Source organism: Arabidopsis thaliana, chromosome 5 (assembly GCF_000001735.4).
Source record: "Arabidopsis thaliana chromosome 5, partial sequence".
Classification (NCBI taxonomy): Eukaryota; Viridiplantae; Streptophyta; class Magnoliopsida; order Brassicales; family Brassicaceae; genus Arabidopsis; species Arabidopsis thaliana.
The window spans coordinates 6,396,506-6,410,422 of record NC_003076.8 but is presented as its reverse complement, the minus strand read 5'-3'; the positions used below and the strand labels follow the sequence as shown (position 1 = coordinate 6,410,422).

The following is a 13,917-nucleotide window of genomic DNA, read 5'->3' as shown; positions in this document are numbered from 1 at the left end:
TAAACAACTGGATGGCTTACATTATATTGGTTTAATTTATATCTTTATTATTTTTTCCTTGATTTTTTTTTTTTGCTTACCTTTTTCTAACTACAGCTCAAAAGAGCCAAACATTTTCTCCTTGATTTGGTATTAGAAATTTAATTATGGGACATTTTTTTATATAAAAATAAATATAATGTTTTTTTTTTTAATTTGTTGTAAACATTAATGTAGCACGGGTAGTCGGGTACGTACCCATAGTAATATTTGAAAGCTAAATCACGTAGTAAGATGCTTCTGGCTAGTATCCCACATAAAAAAAATCTCCATTACAGAAAGAATAATTAAAATTATGGTACACTTTTATGAAATTAAATTTAATGTATTTGTGTTATTTTAATAAATATTTATATAGCACGGTACTAATCTTATCATTTTACATATTTGAAAGTAAATCATGATTCATGAGGTAAGATGCTTCTAGCTGGTATCCATATACCCAAAGCAGAAATATCACAAATTTAAAACTCTAGATTACGTAAAGAAAAGTTATGTAATAATATAAAACTCTAGTGTCGGCAATGCTTTAGCCCACGTGGGATTTAAGTGTATATGAAATATTATAATCCATTTAAACAAATTGTGACGAATACGCATATCGAGGATTTTCAGATCCCCATCACATGGCTAATGAGTAATGGCTTGCCAGTAAGATTCTTAATTACAGAAGACACGGAAAAAAAATATTTCCCTTACTTATATAGTCGGTAAGAAAATCTCTTAATACTGTATAATTTAGCTAGTTGATATCTTAAAAAGTAAAGAAGAAATTTGTTGTTTAGATAGTTAATGAGACCCCGTGGTAAGATGATTCTGACTGTCATACCAATTACCAAGTAACAAAAAAACTTACCAAAATGTTAAATTCTAAATTACAAAAAGAAACGAAGAGGACCCACATCATTCTATAAATGTACATGATATATATCACATCCCCAAAGTAGCTAAACAACACACACACAAATGGCTCCTCGTGTGATCTTCTTACTTCTCTCGCTTGTTTTTCTCTACCTCGCAAACACATCACACTCTTTGAGAAAGTTTCAATCATTTCTACACCCTATTTATAAAGACACGGCCAAAAATATATACACCATCCCTTTGTCCATCGGCTCAACTTCCAGCGAAAAATTCGTCCTTGACCTCAACGGAGCCGCACCGTTATTGCAAAACTGTCCAACCGCCGCCAAATCCACCACCTACCACCCAATCAGATGTGGCTCCACAAGATGCAAATACGCAAACCCCAACTTCCCCTGTCCCAACAATGTCATTGCCAAGAAGAGGACCGTGTGTCTCTCCTCCGACAATTCCCGCCTATTCCGAGACACCGTCCCCTTGTTATACACATTTAATGGAGTTTACACTAGGGACAGTGAAATGAGTTCTTCATTGACTTTGACTTGCACTGACGGTGCTCCTGCCTTAAAACAAAGAACCATCGGTCTCGCTAACACCCACTTGTCGATTCCCTCGCAGCTCATCTCCATGTACCAGCTTCCTCATAAGATAGCTCTTTGTTTGCCTTCCACCGAACGAAGTCAGTCTCATAATGGTGACCTTTGGATCGGTAAAGGGGAATATTATTATCTGCCTTACGATAAAGATGTCTCTAAGATCTTTGCCTCCACGCCTCTGATCGGTAATGGCAAGTCCGGCGAGTACTTAATCGATGTGAAGTCCATCCAAATCGGTGCAAAGACCGTTCCTATACCCTATGGAGCCACAAAGATCAGCACTTTGGCTCCTTACACCGTATTCCAAACTTCCCTTTACAAGGCTCTGCTCACAGCTTTCACCGAAAACATCAAGATAGCTAAAGCTCCCGCGGTGAAGCCTTTCGGTGCGTGCTTCTACTCCAATGGAGGACGTGGAGTTCCCGTGATCGACCTGGTGCTGAGCGGAGGGGCTAAGTGGAGGATCTACGGGTCTAATTCCTTGGTGAAGGTGAATAAAAATGTGGTTTGTTTAGGGTTTGTGGACGGAGGTGTGAAGCCGAAGTACCCTATAGTGATCGGAGGATTTCAGATGGAGGATAATTTGGTGGAGTTCGATCTTGAAGCTTCCAAATTTTCTTTCTCCTCTTCTCTTTTGCTTCACAACACTTCTTGCTCAGTGCAAAGGTTGTCTCCTTTCTAATGCATGTGATCGATTATTCATGTTATCAAGACATATCATCAATTTCTATTAGTGAAACACGAACAGAAACGATGAAGGAAAAAGGATGGATGAAGAAGATGATGTTGAGAGGAAGAAGATGAGAGGCGATGAAAATAGATTCTATTCTTTACATTTAATGAATGATACATGAGTTATATACAAAATATTAGATGTATAGAGTTTGGTTAGTGTAAATAGAGTTTGGTTATGTACATAACCGGTTTGTACTGGATTAGTCTTTTTGTATATAACTCATGTATCATTCATTAAATGTAAAGAACAAAATCTATTTTCATCGCCTCTCATCTTCTTCCTCTCAACATCATCTTCTTCATCCATCCTTCTTCCTTCATCGATTCTGTTCGTGTTTCACTAATATGGTATCAGAGCTATACGCTTAGCTCCGATTTCGTTTTCCTCCTCTGATTCTATTTCTTTGGCGTGTTTTGTGTGGTTGTTTAGATCGATATGGGAGTTCCGGTTCGTAAATCTACTCGTCGTCTGGGTAGATCTGTTGGTGCTGGTAGCTCGGGGACTAAGTTGAAAGCTCCGATGAGCTCAAACTCGCCCGATCCAGCTCCTGTTGTTCCGATTCGCTCCATCTCTGAGATCGATGCCGTGGATAGTCCACACTCGCCGTTCTTTCTTCACAGTGCTGATCATCCGGGTCTGACTTTGGTTGCTGATCGTCTAGATGGTACAAACTACACTCAATGGAGCTCTGCGATGAAGATTTCTCTTGATGCGAAGAACAAAATCGCTTTCATCGATGGATCTCTTCCTCGTCCTGCAGAAGGTACTCCTCTCTCTCGGATCTGGTCTAGATGTAACAGTATGGTTAAGTCCTGGTTGTTGAATGCTGTTTCAAAGCAGATCTATGGTAGTATTTTGAACTTGGATGATGCTACTATGATCTGGAATGATTTACATGATCGTTTTCACATGACGAATTTGCCGAGAACATTTCATCCCATCCAGCAAATTCAGGATCTGCGTCAAGGTTCCATGGATCTATCAAGCTATTACACAGCTTTGAAAACTCTCTGGGATCAACTTGATGGCAGTGAACCCACTGAGTCGTGTTTATGTTGTCATTCTTTTAACTGTGTTAGCAAAAGGCATTATCGGGGTAAGGTGGATAGAGGTCGCATCATCAAATTTCTTGCTGGTTTGAATGAAACCTATTCCATCATCAGAGGTCAGATAATCATGAAGAAGCCTCTTCCTGACATTGCTGAAGTTTATCACATCTTAGATCAAGATGACAGTCAAAGGAAATTTGGTAACAGCATTGTTCCAGCTGCTTTTCAAGTAGGGATTGCAGGGTCTCATCCTGGAGTGGTGAACGCTGATGCATCCTCGCCTTCTGCTGGTTCTTTGATTGCTGCTTACCAGTCTTTTAAGAAAGACAAACCAACATGTTCCTATTGTGGTTTCACTGGACATGTTGTGGATAGATGCTACAAGAAGCATGGCTATCCTCCTGGGTGGAAACCTAGAAAACAACAAGTCAATGCTTCTCCGACTCCTCAATCGTCTTCTCCTGCAATCACAGCACAAGTGTCTGCTACTGTTGGATCAGGTGATAAACAGGATGGTGGTCTGGATAGTTTGATTGGGAATCTCAGTAAAGAGCAGTTACAACACTTCATTGCTTACTTCAGTTCTCATCTCACTACTCAGTTTCCTGCTTCAGTTCCTTTAAATGAGGCTTCTACTTCTGGTATATCTTTCTCACCATCTACCTATAGTTTTATTGGGATTTTAACTGTTACTCAGAGTGTTACAAATAAGAGATCATGGATAATTGATTCTGGTGCTACTCATCATGTAAGTCATGATAAGAGCTTATTCAGTGATCTAGATGCTTCTGTTAGTCAGCATGTTAACCTTCCAAATGGTAGTGTTGTTATGGTAGCTGGTGTGGGAACAGTGATTATAAACACTTCTATCAGTTTGAAGAATGTTCTCTACATACCAGATTTCAGAATGAATCTTCTCAGTATAAGCTCGTTGACTACAGATCTTGGTTCTCGAGTTATTTTTGATCCTGCTTCTTGCCTCATATAGGATCCTACCAAGGGATTGACGATTGGAAGAGGTAGACGGATTGCTAATCTTTACTTGTTGGATGTTGAAGAACCTGCAGATTCAAGACAACTATCTTCTTATAGTTTGAATGATGTAATAGACTCTGCTGTTTGGCATAAGAGATTAGGACATACCTCTTTTTCTCGGATTGATATGCTTACAGATGTTCTTGGAATTTCTAAACAAAGGAATAAAGGAGTTATACATTGTGACATTTGTCAAAGAGCTAAACAAAAGAAACTTTCATATCCTAATAGAAACAATCTTTGTTCTGCATCTTTTGACTTGTTACACATTGATGTTTGGGGTCCATTCTCAGAGCCAACAGTAGAGGGATTCAGATACTTCTTGACAATAGTGGATGATCATACTCGTGTCACCTGGGTTTATTTGCTGAGATTGAAGAGTGATGTTTTGACTGTGTTTCCAGAATTTCTGCAAATGGTAGAGACTCAGTTTGATAAGCGAGTTCGTTGTGTGAGATCAGATAATGCTCCGGAGTTGAAGTTTACTGAGCTTTATCGACGGCTGGGCATCATTCCTTACCACTCCTGTCCTGAAACACCAGAGCAGAACTCCGTGGTTGAGAGGAAACACCAGCATATACTGAATGTTGCACGAGCTCTTCTTTTTCAGTCCAACCTACCGTTGTCTCTGTGGGGGGATTGTATTCTTACAGCTGTGTTCTTGATCAATCGCACGCCATCACCATTGTTGGAAAATAAGACTCCTTTTGAGAAGCTCACTAATACAACACCAGAGTACACTGATTTGAGAACTTTTGGCTGCTTGTGTTATGCGAGTACTTCTCCTAAGCAACGAACTAAATTTGAAGATAGGGCTAAAGCTTGTGTCTTCTTGGGTTATCCAGCAGGTTACAAAGGATATAAACTGATGGACATTGAAAGTAATGTTGTGTTCATTTCCAGAAATGTTAAATTCTTTGAAGACATATTTCTTTTTCAGAATTCCCAAGCTAGTGACGAAGTTGATGTCACAGGGTTCTTTCCTCAGATAAGTACTCGTGTTGCTGATCCAGGAGAATCTTCAGGGACTAGAACTGAGGGGGAATATTCGTCTACAATGAGACAGGGGGAATCTAACTCTGAGTCAGTAATACCTAATACAGAAGATACATCACGGCGACGAGTTTCGAGACCTCCTGGTTATTTGCAAGACTATCAATGCTATTCAGTGAAAGAATCTGTGAAAGAGTCTACAGAACATCCAATATCACAGGTCTTTTCTACTGATAATCTCTCTTCTTCTTATTGTGCATACATTAATGCTCTCACCAAATATCCTACTCCAACTAGTTATACTCAAGCTAGTAAAGTCAAGGAATTTTGTGATGCTATAAAGGATGAGATAGGGGCTTTAGAGCGAACTAATACTTGGATTGTTTGTGCTATTCCTCCTGGTAAGACTGTGGTTGGATGTAAATGGATTTATACTATCAAGTTGAATGCAGATGGCAGTCTTGAACGTTATAAAGCTCGTCTAGTGGCAAAGGGTTACACTCAGAAAGAAGGACTTGATTATGTGGAAACGTTCTCACCAGTGGCAAGGATGGCAACTGTCAAGTTCTTACTCTCTGTTGCAGCTCCTAGAAAATGGTTTTTAGACCAACTGGATATATCCAATGCTTTTCTCAATGGAGATCTTCATGAAGAGATTTTCATGGCCTTGCTTCCTGGTTATGTTGATAAGGATGGGAAGCCATTTCCACCAAATTCAGTTTGCAAGCTTCAGAAGTCTCTGTACGGGTTGAAACAAGCTTCACGACAGTGGTTTTTGAAGCTCTCTCACTGCTTGATGTCTATGGGTTTTAGAAATGGAACAGGAGATGATACTTTATTTCTCAGGAGAACAGATGATACTTACATGGCTATATTGGTTTATGTTGACGATATAATCATTGCAAGCAGCTCTTCTACAGCCACTGCGTCTTTTACAGCCGCTTTGAAAGAATCTTTTAAACTGAGAGATTTAGGACCTCTCAAATACTTCCTAGGTCTTGAGGTTGCAAGGACTTCTGCTGGCATTTCTATTTGTCAACGCAAGTATGTGTTAGATCTTTTGGATGAGACAGGTCTTCTAGGATGTAAACCATCTTCTATACCCATGGATCCAAGTCAGAAACTGAATCTAGAAACTGGAGATCTTTTGACAGATGTGGAGATGTATAGACGGCTCGTTGGGAAGCTTATGTATCTGACTTTTACTCGGCCAGACATCACCTTTGCAGTTCATAAGCTGTGTCAGTTCACCTCTGCGCCGCGACAACCACACCTCACAGCTGTCTACAAAGTGTTACACTACTTGAAAGGCACCATTGGTCAGGGTATGTTCTATTCTGCCAATTCTGATCTTAAGTTGAAGAGTTTTTCAGATGCAGACTGGGGGACTTGTACTGATTCAAGAATCTCGGTTACTGGCTTCTGTATGTTCCTTGGTCCATCTTTGGTTTCATGGAAGTCCAATAAGCAGGAAACAGTCTCCATGTCATCTGCAGAATCCGAGTACAAAGCTATGTCAACTGCAGTCAAGGAAATGTTGTGGCTTCGAAAGCTCATGAATGATTTGTGGATTGATGCTTCAGAAGCTTCTGTGCTTTACTGTGACAACACGGCTGCTATACATATAGCTAACAATTCAGTCTTTCATGAGAGAACTAAGTATTTGGACCTTGCTTGTCATCTTGTCAGGGAAAGGGTTCTAATGGGGCAGATCAAGACTCTTCATGTGCAGACTGAACATCAATTGGCAGATGCGTTAACTAAACCTCTATATCCTACTTTATTTTTGAGACTCATTCGCAAGATGGGTGTTATTAACATATACACTCCATCTTGAAGGGGAATATTAGATGTATAGAGTTTGGTTAGTGTAAATAGAGTTTGGTTATGTACATAACCGGTTTGTACCGGATTAGTCTCTTTGTATATAACTCATGTATCATTCATTAAATGTAAAGAACAGAATCTATTTTCATCGCCTCTCATCTTCTTTCTCTCAACATCATCTTCTTCATCCATCCTTCTTCTTTCATCAATTCTGTTCGTGTTTCACTAATAGTTTCCTTTTTAATAAATTAATGTCAACGAGATGCAGCTGTGTTGTTTTCAATTTGTTGAACTGTTTGATAACCAGATATTGCATTCGAACACCGACGGTATTTAACCTGGTTCGATAAAACACTATGCTTGTTTTTTACTAGGACCAGAAAAATAAAATTAAAGAAACAAAAGGATAAGATACAAATTAAATGTGTTCAATTTAAATACATAAACACATGCTTTTCTGTATCTTTTATTACTAGTGCCTCGAAATAAAGACACATAAGGTATCTTTAATTCTTTATCTATACATTTTAGCATCCCTATGTAAGTTGAGGCCATAATTAAGAAAAGGTTTACCATGTTTATAACTTTTCACAATGATAGAGTCATAGAGACGTAGAGTGGTATTATCTCTTTTCAGTACCATGAGGGAGGTGGTTTTGAATTTCTGTTTGATTAGCCGAGCAAGCTTTAGTCATACAAAAATATATAGCAGTGACCACCATAAAACCTATGAAAGTAGTAATTCATTATTGTTGGAGTAAAGATAACTTTTGGAGTAATAAATGAATCAATGTATAATATTATATTTTTTTGTGCAAAACAATTTACTTTCATTTATGAAACAATCTAGTTTTTGTAATGTACGCTAGTTTTTGTAGACCAATAAAACCAGTGTTAAAGTAGAATAGTTGACAAAATGACGTAACACTCGAATGGCTTATGATTTTTTATATTTATAATAATTTATTTTAAAAAACATAAAATACGAATGGCTTATTAAAAATTAAAAAGTTAAGTGTAAGTGCTAAATTGTGTAAGTACGAAAATGTAGAACGAAGTTGTTTAATTATTCCACAAGTTACACGAAAATATGGAAATGTACTATGAATTTGTGTGCTTCCAAGAGTTCAAGGAAAAGATCACAGCATGCTGATTTGGTCCAGATATCATTGCATATAACACGTGCTTTTTAATACTAGTGTCTCGACAGAAAATCTGATATGGATTTCCCTTACTAAAATAAATACAGTATATTATAATTCTTTTTTCGTCAGTATATTATAATTTAATAAAACAATTAAATATACTGTATTTTCATCCGAAGAGTAGAGAGTACCACTCTGCACATGAAATACTTTTTTATCGCCGATGTTCAAAATTTAAAGTCTAGTCTTATCATCATCAAAAAGTCCTAACTAGGATTAAGACGGTTCTAGTTTTTCATAAAACCAAAAAAAAAGCCAAAAAAAAAAGATATAACGGATGTGTTTTGCTGAAATTCAACTAATTTCATTTAATTCTTCAGTATTTATATTAGGCAAAAATATGGCAAGAGAAAGAAAAAATGAAAAATCTCTTAAGTATACATTCTTTTTTTTTTTTTTTTGACATCCCAATCTTATTTTAGAAAAGTGCAGAAAGAAGAAAAACAGCCCCATTAATTATTATTTGTTTTCCATCATCCATTTGTAATTTTGAATCAATCAACAAGTTGCACCTCTTGGTCACTTTCACAGTTTCACCCAATTTTTATGTTCCTTTTGGGCTTGTATTAGATGTACAAAGTCCATTAACTTCACTTGTGCTTGTCTTCCCGGGCCTATTCAACAAGAATTGGTAAAAAAATCTCTACGCTTAACAGATGAATTAGTTTCATTACATGTGGAGCAAAAGATCAAATGGAAAATGATAACCTATAATCATGAATTGTTTTATTACGCCACCAATCCATAATTACAGATTTAAAAAAATAAATGCACCAGCCGGGAATCGAACCCGGGTCTGTACCGTGGCAGGGTACTATTCTACCACTAGACCACTGGTGCTTTCATGCTAGTGCAGTGTTCATTAAGAATTTGGATTTGTAAATATTAGAATATTCGATTTCAGTTCCTCACATCAGTTCCATTATTTTCCAAGTTTTGTTATCTTAGTGTTTGTAAGATGCCAAATGGTTTTTTTTTTTTTCGGATGAAGTAAAAAACAGGTGAAGATATAAATCTTTCTGTTCATAAACAAGTCAAGAAGAAAAGAAGAAACGAAGAAGAAAACTAAGGCGTTAGCATTATATATTATTTTGGCTCAATGGGCTAATGGGTTTGTAAAAGGTTGGTACCTATTTCTTGCAGCATATGTGCATTAAAAATTTAAAATCAATCCAAGCCCAATTATACCAGACAATGATATTATTTCATCTGCTATGCATGAATAAAGTTTCGGCCTAATTGTTATACATTCACACACAGATGTCTTACATACGCGCATTTCATTTCAAATTGCCAGTCAAGTTCCGATCATGGTAATTGGTAAATCAAGTTGTCCAAATCAACTATTTATTATAGAGAGAATCCTATGATTTATGTACTATGCATTTGATTGCGTATTTAGAAAAACAGAGAAGGTTTTTCTTTTTGTTTGCCAGAAATAATAGAAGGTTTAACCAATATCCTTTTGTGTTAAAGGTTTATATAAAAAAATTTGAATTCTTCATCATAAAAATATATCATTAAAAGATTAGGACATGTTGACAAAAAAAAAAACATCGTAAAAACACTCAATTATAAAGCCAGAAATAATGAAACCAGAACTAATTTGCATAAACTATTAAACTGTATACAGTACGTCATTCATATTTCATTTCTAAAATATTCGATTCGATGTGGCCTTATTATGTTTACTATAAAAAGCCCTACTATGAGTCTATAAACATTCTCGGCAAGGTAAAATTCAGTCTTGAGTGACTTGGTAGTAAACCAATACATATAGGACTCAATTCCAAACAAGTACAACATTACAAAAATAAACATGCACACACAGTAAATCTATCATGATTAGTCTGCATTTCAGTACACAAACTCAATAGCCTAAAACTCCAATAAAAAAAGAACAGTGTGTACACAACTAAAACGTATCTAATAGAAAAAAACTTGGCCATCCAACAATATAAAAACGACCCATTAGATGAAGTTGTGCAATCACTCACATGTTCCACTTGCTGTTCCTGTCTCTTTGTATGGTTGTGTCCTTTTCATACAAAGTCATCGGGGGCGATTTTGTGCAATTACAGTCCTCAGATTCTCTGTGATCTTCTCTTCTTTAAGTTAAAACATTTCGTACCAATCACTTTTTCTAACTCCTATTTACACTACTACACTACTTTTCAAACATATGTACCCACTCAATTTTTTCAACTCTTCTTCTCCGAGATTTTTCTTCTGATTAATTGATTGTTTTTATTTGGTTTCGTAACGTACTTTCTCTTTAATTACCCGAAGTAAGGAAAAAACGAGTTAATATATTATAAACTAATTAATAAAGAGAGAGAGAGTAATAATGAGGCGTGGGGTGTAGTGAGGTATGGAGGAAAAGTGGGGCCCACGAGCATGAAAATCCAACCGTACATCAGAAAGATTCCCCTATTAGATACGTGGGTCCCATAACTTTTACCGAACTGACAATCCTGACCGTTAATTTGTTTCCGTTGTCTTTTTGCTATATCGAGGGTTTTTGAATATGCGTTTCACCGGATTATCACTCATTGGCTAGGACCCGGCTCGGCTCATGGAGCGTTCGGATTTTCCGGTTTTTTTTTCTTAGTACTTGTTGTTTTGGAGATAGCCATTAAACCATCATTATTGATAGTTTTTTAGATTAGTTTTTAGATAAAATCGGTCTTAAATTTAATATTATAATTCAATTAATTGTTAAGCATAGTTCTTATATAAGAGCCAAATCTAATGATTCTTAGGTTAATTCTTATATAAATTAGGTATTAAATATAATATTTTAATTTAAGTAATCTTAATTCTTAAATAAATTAAGTATTAAATTTAATTGTTTGTCATATTTGTTTAAAATTTTATGTTATGTATGTTTCAAATTTTATGAGTTGTAATAATTATTAAGTTTTTTAAAATTATACTGTTTCTAATTTTTTTTTTCAATTTTTTTTTAAGAACTCCAAATTAAGAGTCCACCATTGCATATTGCCAAAATTTCAATCTCTTAACCAAATTCTTAATTTCAAAATTTTCAAAATCAATTATAAGAATATTCATAAGATAAAAACTATATGAAGATTATCCTAAGAAACTACCATTAATGATGCTCTTAGCTTCCCTTTTTGACCGTTCTCATTCGTAGATTAGAATATTTTTAACTGAAAACATAACAAGCAAATCAAGAATCTGTTGATTTATTTACCATAATATTATTACGGCTTATCCCTTTTTATAATCTTTAGTGTAACTAATTACTAATGGTCTACACGTATTATTATGGTTTTATTCGATGTTATTTTGTTTTTAACTCATTACCCACTTAATACGACAGTATTTATATAATATCAAAATTTTCATGTCACTAATTTGTAGAAATTTGAATTTTTAAAAGGCTATTTAACCTGATTAGATAGAACTAGTTTGATATCAAAAAATTATGTGATTCGATGAGGTTGCTTCAGTTATAGAAATTACTAATCGATCGTTGTGTATTTACTTATTTAGTGGATAAGACGTGACATTGATAATTACGGCGTGACGGCTCTTGGTTGGTTTATGTCACGTATGGAAAAAACGTGTCTAGCATGGCCAGACTTGTCTCTGGATAGTTTTTTATATTGTTTGACAGTTCTATATAAAGTTTATGCAGGTAATATTTATTAGAGTGAGCGCTTCCAACCTAAAACCAATTGGCAATAGGTAGAGAGGCCCATATCTTATATATACCATTTAAAATCCTACTCAACTTCCGATGTGGGACATTGTCCCTAATACGCCTCCTCGAGATGATGGCTCTTCTAGCCATTGATCTCGATATGTTTGGGCATAGATCGGCGGGCCAAGTATTGGGCCGGACCGATGTGGATCGGGTTGAGTATGTGCGGATCGGGCTCTGATACCATATTAGAGTGTGGGCTTCCAACCTAAAACCAATTGGCAATAGGTGAAAAGACCTATATCTTATATATATCACTTAAAATCGTACTCAACTTCCGATGTGGGACATTGTCCCTAATAATATTATCATTTATAAGTTAAAAGAGTCCAAAACCTAAAAATCTTGAAATTTTGAACGGATGATACATGCCACCAAGTTCTAAGGGTGAGACTAGGGTCTCTAGAGCTGTATTTTGTGGGTTGGGCCGTTGGGGTGTGTAGTAGTGGCATGCCAATATGCCATATGTTGTTATCTAGCCTACAAGAGATCGACCTCCAAAAAGAAAAAAGATCGATCTCCCACATGGGAGTTTTATTTAGCATGATGTTATGATCTAGTTGACAAAAGAAAAATATTCTATGATAGTGTCTATCAAAAATTAGAAACAAACAATTACAACCTAAAATACATTAATTTATCATATTAGCTTTATTCTCTACTAAACAAATTTACTATTCGTTTTCTTCTCTACTATTACAAGTTTTCTTTTTCTTATAAGAAACATTTATCTTTAATTAATTATAAATCTTTCCTATGTAGATAATTTTATTCTGCAATTTATGGTTTGTACTATTTTAAAATACTATTTATAGATTGCCACTGGACGACTGATCATAGATTGTGTATGGTATTTAATTTTAGGTTTTACCATGAGAAAACGAATGTGTAACAATATACCTTAGAAATCAGTGAAGAACTATTCGGTGATGAATTATATTATAGAAAAAACAAAATAAGAACAAAATTTAAGGGAATAATCTTATTAGTCAAATATAAAGTTGGGTTCGAACTTGGGAATTAGCAAACAAAATTTAAGAAAATAATTTGTAGCAGACCATAATTGAAGGGTTTGGTCGGACATATATTAGGCCAATTCCTCTCTTTTATAGGGCTGAAGTAACAACTTAATACATTAAGTAAGTGCTCAACCATCCCAATATATATTATTATTGTGTGGTATTTAATATATTTGTATCATAATAGTGTTTTATTCTGAATTTTGTTCAACCACTAAATTTCATTGACGGTGAAAAAGACTTTTACGTTCAGCAAATAAAAACTTCACTAGAGGTGGATTCGACTAATTTTACATCTTCGAGGACCAACTTACGATTTTGAAGAACATCTTTTATAAAAAAAAAAAACGAATACACCTACAGTGGTATTTACAAAACTTCAAGAGCACGAAATGAAGTACTAGGTAATCTTAGTTGTGTACAATATTTGATAAACCTCGTCTAAAAGTCTTGAATAGAGTTTCACATATAAGTCTATGTAAATAAAATACAAACCACAATTTTGAACCGAAAATACATTTGCTTCTTTGTTTTCTTATCAGTAAAATACATGTTACCAAATTGAAATTTGGATAGTAGCACAACAACAACAACAAATAAGATAAATCATTATGATATGAGTTTGCTAATAACTCTGTTTCAAATGCAAAATAAATATTCTTGAAGTTGATACAATTCCAACTTATTTGAATAAATCAAGATTTTTTCATTTGTACTTATTTAGTTATTTTCATCATGAAAACAAACCAACTCTATGTCGAAAATTGATAGCAATTGGAAACATTTGGCTGCAATTCAAGAAAATATTCAAAACTGGATAACGC

General features: G+C 35.3%; 1 protein-coding gene, 2 long non-coding RNA genes, 2 other non-coding genes and 1 pseudogene across 6 annotated transcripts; 4 read left to right on the top strand and 2 right to left on the bottom strand.

Moving 5' to 3' along the window:
• The first annotated feature begins 756 nt into the window (after window positions 1–756).
• Window positions 757–2,416, top strand: AT5G19100 (Eukaryotic aspartyl protease family protein). The gene has a single exon (NM_121915.2). It carries the CDS (start codon window positions 1,006–1,008, stop codon window positions 2,179–2,181), a length of 1,176 nt encoding a protein of 391 aa, NP_197411.1. The 5' UTR covers window positions 757–1,005; the 3' UTR covers window positions 2,182–2,416.
• A 398-nt stretch (window positions 2,417–2,814) lies between these two features.
• Window positions 2,815–7,146, top strand: AT5G19097 (annotated as a pseudogene; the record flags this gene model as incomplete). Its single annotated transcript has 1 exon — window positions 2,815–7,146.
• Window positions 7,147–9,113: 1,967 nt separating this feature from the next.
• Window positions 9,114–9,184, bottom strand: AT5G19095. The gene has a single exon. It is a non-coding gene; the product is annotated as a tRNA-Gly (tRNA).
• A 1,102-nt stretch (window positions 9,185–10,286) lies between these two features.
• AT5G03005 lies at window positions 10,287–10,725 on the bottom strand. Its single transcript, NR_142647.1, has one exon. It is a non-coding gene; the product is annotated as an other RNA (long non-coding RNA).
• On the top strand, window positions 10,324–10,796 carry AT5G02985. Its single transcript, NR_142646.1, has one exon. It is a non-coding gene; the product is annotated as an other RNA (long non-coding RNA).
• A 1,641-nt stretch (window positions 10,797–12,437) lies between these two features.
• Window positions 12,438–12,636, top strand: AT5G02975. Its single transcript, NR_142645.1, has one exon. It is a non-coding gene; the product is annotated as an other RNA (non-coding RNA).
• The last annotated feature ends 1,281 nt before the right edge of the window (window positions 12,637–13,917 follow it).

What these genes read in the sequence shown, in the direction of transcription:
- AT5G19100 (NM_121915.2), top strand. Translation starts at nt 1,006, where the DNA reads ATGGCTCCTCGTGTGATCTTCTTACTTCTCTCGCTTGTTTTTCTCTAC.